The sequence below is a fragment of the Leucopleurus acutus genome (assembly GCF_964270905.1).
Source record: "Leucopleurus acutus genome assembly, chromosome: 5".
Classification (NCBI taxonomy): Eukaryota; Metazoa; Chordata; class Mammalia; order Artiodactyla; family Delphinidae; genus Leucopleurus; species Leucopleurus acutus.
In genome coordinates this window covers 29387252-29393251 of record NC_139147.1, presented here as the reverse complement: position 1 = coordinate 29393251, position 6000 = coordinate 29387252, and the positions used below count along the sequence as shown (strand labels likewise).

Here is a 6000-nt window from a genome sequence, read left to right as displayed (position 1 = left end):
GCAGAGATCTTTGGCCTCTGCAGAAGGTCCCACTTCTTCCCGCTCCGCCCCGCCCTGTCCTCCCTCCGTTCCCCGCCGCCGCCCAGGGCGCTCGCTGGAAGGGCGGGTGGAGGGTAGGGCGACAGCTGACTCCCGGGCTGAGTGCTCGCGTCCTCCCACCTTCCAGGCGCCGAATTGACCATCCCCAGCCAAGAGAGGTGACAGCCGCGGACCTCTATCCGCTTCCCGTCGCCGGGAGCCCGCGCGGACCATGTTTTCCAGCTTGGGGAGGTGGAGCGCCAGCGGCTCCTACCAGCGGCTCCCCCGAGGCCCCGAGGCGCAGGTAAAGATTCCCGGTGGAGGTGCGGGAGGCGGGAAGGTTTTCTGGCCAATCTGGCGGCGAGGGGAAGCGGGGAGAGCTGATTGTCCAGACCCTGAAACGCGAACTGGTGTCTTAGATCCCTGTTTTTGTCGTAATCACACAGGGACAGCACAGATTCAGACGCGCACGCACACACACACACACACACACACACACACACACACACAGTCGGGAGAGCTGAGATCAGACCCCAGGATGGTGTGAAACTTCAGCCAGCGCGATCTTAGTCAAGGTGGCTGCTGGAAGAGAAAGCAGCATCTTTGAAGGTCTAAGTGACTCCACTGTTTGCAAACAGAAGCAAATATTTGAGAAAGGAATGAAAGGACCTGACTTCGGCTGAAGGAGTAGAGGTTGGGATGGGACTCTAAAACCAGTGATAGAGCCTGTTAAAACCACAGGAGAGATCTGGGATACATAAACTCTGTGTGTCAACTGACATGGTGTTGGGACACTGAGGCCTGGGGCAAATCCAAAAACTGCAGACATTTGACTGTGCCTTGCTACCCTCCCCCCTGGCCCCCATAACACGTGCTCCTTTCACAATAGAAGTCATGTGCTAAGGCAGTGGTACAGGGAAATGAAACCTGCAGTTGTGTATCAGGAGCAATTTCCCTAATAAAAATTCTGTTTGTTTTACTTCTCATCACCTCACAAGACCGGGTCTTAGATCTAGCCCTTAACACATGTAGTTCTGTAGTACTAAAAAGGAAAAAAAAAAAGATTTCAGGTTCAGATTTCAGAGGACCTTGTTCTAATCCTGGCTTTTGTTATTAACTCCAAGTGTCAAATGAATATGACAGCTATTCTTCTGATTACATATGAAACTATAAATTTCTTTAAAAGTAAAGCAAATTATATTTAAATCTATAAAATATAGGCGTTGAATAAGTCCCTTAAAAATGTGCAAGCGCTCCACCAGGACAATATACCTATTTTATTTTAGACGTAGAAGGCTTATTCAGGCACACTGGTTTAACATCATTAGTCTAACCACAGAGGTGGCCAAAGGCAATGAATTACAAATAGGTGGGGTGGGAAATTATAAAACTCAAACAATTCCCTCACCCCAAATTCTAGTGGATTCTTCCTCTAAGATTCCAGCAATGTTTATTTCCTTGACTATTACTCAACCTCAATAGCTTTATGGACCAAGAATCCATTTGGGCAAGATTGAAAATACTCATTTTCTATTTGTTACTTCTATGATGCCAAGTTAAAAAAAAATTGATGGCTTCAAAGCATGTTGAAAACCTTGTAGGATTACATTTCATTGCTGAGACTTTATATTTTTGACATAATAGATCTCAGATAAAAATGCCAACCTGACCTGTAAGCCGAGAACTTGACCTTCTGATTGAATTTCTAGGGCTGGCATAGTGACCCACGAATAGAAAACCTCTAAAAATTTTTATCGGCAGTGATTAACATTCATTCATTCATATATTCATTCATCTAGAACATGTTATGAGCTGGGCCCTGGAAATATAAATGTAGATCAAACATAGCTTCTGTCCTCCGGAGAAACTAAGTCTAGCAGGAGAGAAGTACCTGTAGGCAAATGATTGGATAGTCAGATAAGAGTGAGGGTAAATTCAGAGAGGGCAGATCTGAAGAACCTTTAAACTATGTTAACACAGAACAAGAATCTGAGCATTGGAGGTTGGGATGGAGAAGAGGAATCACCAAAGGCAATAAATCCTACAGAGGATTGGACCACAAGTAAGATGTAGCCAGGAGACGTGAAGTACAAGGAAGTGGACAAGAAGAAAGGTGTTTCTAAGCAGCAGCAAACAGCAACAGTGTGTAACAGGTAGAGCTGAGGGTGTAGAATTATGACTGGAAAATAGAATGAATTTACTGGATCCAATCCAGTGTCTTATACTTCTCAGTTGGAGGACTTTGGGCAAGTATTTTTAAACTCTAGGCCTTAGTTTCCTCTTCTATAAAATGGGGATGACAAAAATAGTCCCACCACAAAGACATGTTATATTTAATAATATACTTAGTACAGAATCTGGCGCAGAATAAGTGATTAAGAAACATAAGTTCCTTTTGCTTTCTAGATGTTTTCCCTTCTCCGTGAGCCTGTACAGACACTTTCCCATAACTTCCTTCACGATTCCCAGGACCCTCCTTTAATACCCACAAGGAAAGCACCTGAAGTTAGGGATTATGAGGTATTGTTAACTGTAGCAATCACACCACATCCTCAGGAGGCTGCATCTCAAGGTGGAACCCAAAGAAGATTGAGAGCAACACATTTCACTAAATCCTGGACCCAAGCTATGCTGTGGGCTAAACTTTCTGCTCCTCCATCATAATTCAGAAATAACAGGACCACCATTCAAATGAAAATTGCCCGTAAGTCATTAATATTAAGGTGTGTTTATGGGATGCCTACTATATGCCCAGTGGTAGATAAGTACAAAGATAATAAAATAGCTTAGAAAACAAAGGCCTGTAGTGGGCCTGGGGAGATGAAAAAAAATGAGAAATCATTTGGTGTCAGTTACATCTGCAGAGGAAGTGCTGTCAGAGTGAGAATAGGTGAGTTAGAAGGATTGCAAAATGGCCAATGGAGAAGATGGGAGTAAATTAGAACATTGGAAGATACTGTCAGAATTGTCATATCCTGGTTTTTAACATAGATGTTGCTTTGCAGCAATATATCAATAAGAAACTCAGTGAGACCCACGTTGTGAATTCAGTAATTATTTATTGAGAAGTCATTTATACATTCTTGGTGCTTGGTAAGGCTTAATTACATTTACCAGATAATTTACCTGCCTGTCATTTCTTCTGGGACATAAATATGCTTGGAATTCACTGTAATAAATTCAGCATAAGACGCCTGACCCACATTTAAGGAGGTTATTTACCAGAGGACTCAAAGAGCCTCGTATAAGATGCTTTCACATGGAAAATGGGCCTAGAGCAAATATTAAGTCAAATACCCATTTCTTGACCTGCTAAAGTAACCTTATCTAGTAGCTTTGGAAGACTTTGGCCCTGAAAACGACAACCTTTTTTATTTAGCTAATGATTCTCTGGACCAGCTAGATCATGTCCTTGTTTGGGTTAGCTTGGCTGATCTCTGCTGAGCTCTCTCAGCATGTGCTATCGTCTGGAGAGTTGGCTGGTGGCTGGATAATGTAGGACCTATTTCCTCATATGTCTGGCAGTTTTCAAGCTGTTGGCCAGGATGACCAGATGAGAACCTTGGTTCTCCTCCATGTGGTCTCTCATCCTCCAGGAGGTTAGCTGGGTCTCAGTCATGTGGTTCACTCAGGGTTCCAAGCATAGCAAGCCTCTTGAAGCTTAGAGTTGGAGTTCTCTTAATGTCACTCCTGTTGCATTCTCATAATCAAAACAAGAAGCAATGCCAGCCCAGATTCAAGGAGTGGGAAATAGAGTCTGTCTCTTGATGGGAAAAGCTACAAAGAATTTGTAGCCGTTTGTAGTCAGACACAGAAATATATGTATTTTGGATGAGAATACAATCTTCACATTGGTGGCCAGTTATCAAATTGGCAACTCCCTGTAAAATAAATGTGGCTTCCAGGTTAATCAGAGAGTTTTCAGAACATTTTCCCCACTGATATATGCATTGATACTTATTTTCCAAATAATATGTTTGGTAACAAGAGTTATGATAATTTTATAGTTCACATGTTTGAGTGGTTATTTGGGGCCACCATGTGATAAATGTTTTACGTTTGTCACAGCATTTACTTCTTGAAACAATCATATAAGGATGGATACCAATTTGCTAAATTAGAGTTTACCCTTGAACAACACAGAGGTTAAGGGTGCCAAGCCTCATCAAAGTTGAAAATTCACATGTAACTTAGAGTCGGCTTTCCATATATGCTGTTCCTCCACATCCAAAGTTCCTCATCCACAGATTCAAACAACCCCTGATTGTGTAGTACTTACTATTGAAAGCAATCCAAATGTTCAAATCCATGCAGTTCAAACTCATGTTGTTCAAGGGTCAACTCTATGTGTGTGTGTGTATACACACACACATATATATTTCTTCAAAGATTTAGAGTATACCGTTTGCTATAACTAAGAGAACAGATTTGGAGTATTATGTTTTCTCCTCTATAGTCGGGACACTTTACTGTACAGGATGAAACACTGTTTCACTTATTACTTCTAGAATCAGAATTTTTTAAAATGTGGTAAACACTTTTTCAATATGAAATCAGACCTGGAGTAGAGAGGATCAATGCAAAAATTGTTAAATATGGGACAATTTCTAAGAATGAAATTTAATATTGTGATTAGTTTAACTTTTTAAAAGACACAGATTGATGCTGACCTTAAAAATGTAAAATTATGACTTTTGAGAACTTCCCTTTTAAACCCCTCCTCTTTCGGTTGAACCCACCAGGTCAATGGGAAGAATTTTATGGAAATAGTATAACCTCCCCAAATAATATGCAATAGTGATAAATATATAATTGTGTGTATGTTTATACATTTATACAAATTATGTAATTAAACACATACAGAAGTTAGTAAACCAAATGCCTGTTATAGTCTATTATTTTTCTATTTTTCAGAAGAAAGCCAAAACTGTTTTTAATTTAGCAATTAAAATGTTTTAAATTTAGCTTATACATATATGTAAGCTAAATTATGTGTGTATATATGTATTCATATACATACATATATACACAGTCATATAAATTCAAGGAGCTATGTATATATATATATATGTGTGTGTGTGTATATATTTATAGAGAGAGAGAGGAAGTAATGGGAATTTTAGAAATAATTTTCCTTTTCTACATGTTTCTTGCTATGTAAGTAGTTGTAATGTTGGGAGAAATCTTAAAATTTTTCTAGTACAACCGCTGTCCAAGAATATCTTAATTGTATTCCTTAAAGATTATGATATCAACGTAGCTGAAACATAAATGATTTCATGTCTACTCTTCCACTTGCTGACAAAGATCTTTCAAATGTAAAATAAAGACATTTTCTTAATACAATAGCTGTTTTATATATATATATATATTTTGTTTTGTTTTGTTTTGTTTTTTAGAAATGCAGTCCAGAGAAAAGTGCTTCATTCTTCAGTAAGATGACCTATTCCTGGTTTAGCAGGTAGGAATTTTACTAATTTATCTGTAGTATACCACACTGAGGAAGATTCCAAGCGAAATGACACCTACATGTTATTCCTTTAATCTAAGCATGAATATTTTTACAAAAATAACTTTGTAAAGCTTTTCTTCTCATATTATTTATTACAAAAAAAATCACATATGGTAACATACTAAATAGTTCCACAGATAAGACTACTAATACTCCTGTAATAAGGCTGCCCCTTTATAGGATTTGTATCCCTGTTAGCACTAAGGAAGGGCAAAAAAAAAAAAAAAGTATATATATATATATATATATATATATATATATATATATATATATCTCCATCAAATATGTTACCCACTTTATACATTTTATTTCATTTAATTCTCCCCTATGTCCTATGAGATAGGCTTTAACAAATGAGAAAATCTGAGGCTCAGGAAGAGGAAGTAACTTGTCCATTGATACCCATTGTAGGAGCACACTGACCTGATGTTAGAAGTCAGTTTTTTTGAGTTCATGTTTCACACTTTTCT

The 6000-nt window shown here is 38.8% G+C and overlaps 1 protein-coding gene across 1 annotated transcript in view; it reads left to right on the top strand.

The window, feature by feature from the left end:
• Positions 1-250: 250 nt before the first annotated feature.
• Positions 251-6000, top strand: part of LOC309962411 (multidrug resistance-associated protein 1-like) — a gene marked incomplete at its 5' end in the record, with an annotated part of 84247 nt that continues 78497 nt past the window's right edge. The window contains 2 exons of the mRNA XM_082840253.1: positions 251-322; positions 5418-5479. Of these exons, the coding sequence (XP_082696379.1) occupies positions 251-322; positions 5418-5479 (134 nt within the window). The remainder of the gene's footprint in view (positions 323-5417; positions 5480-6000) is intronic.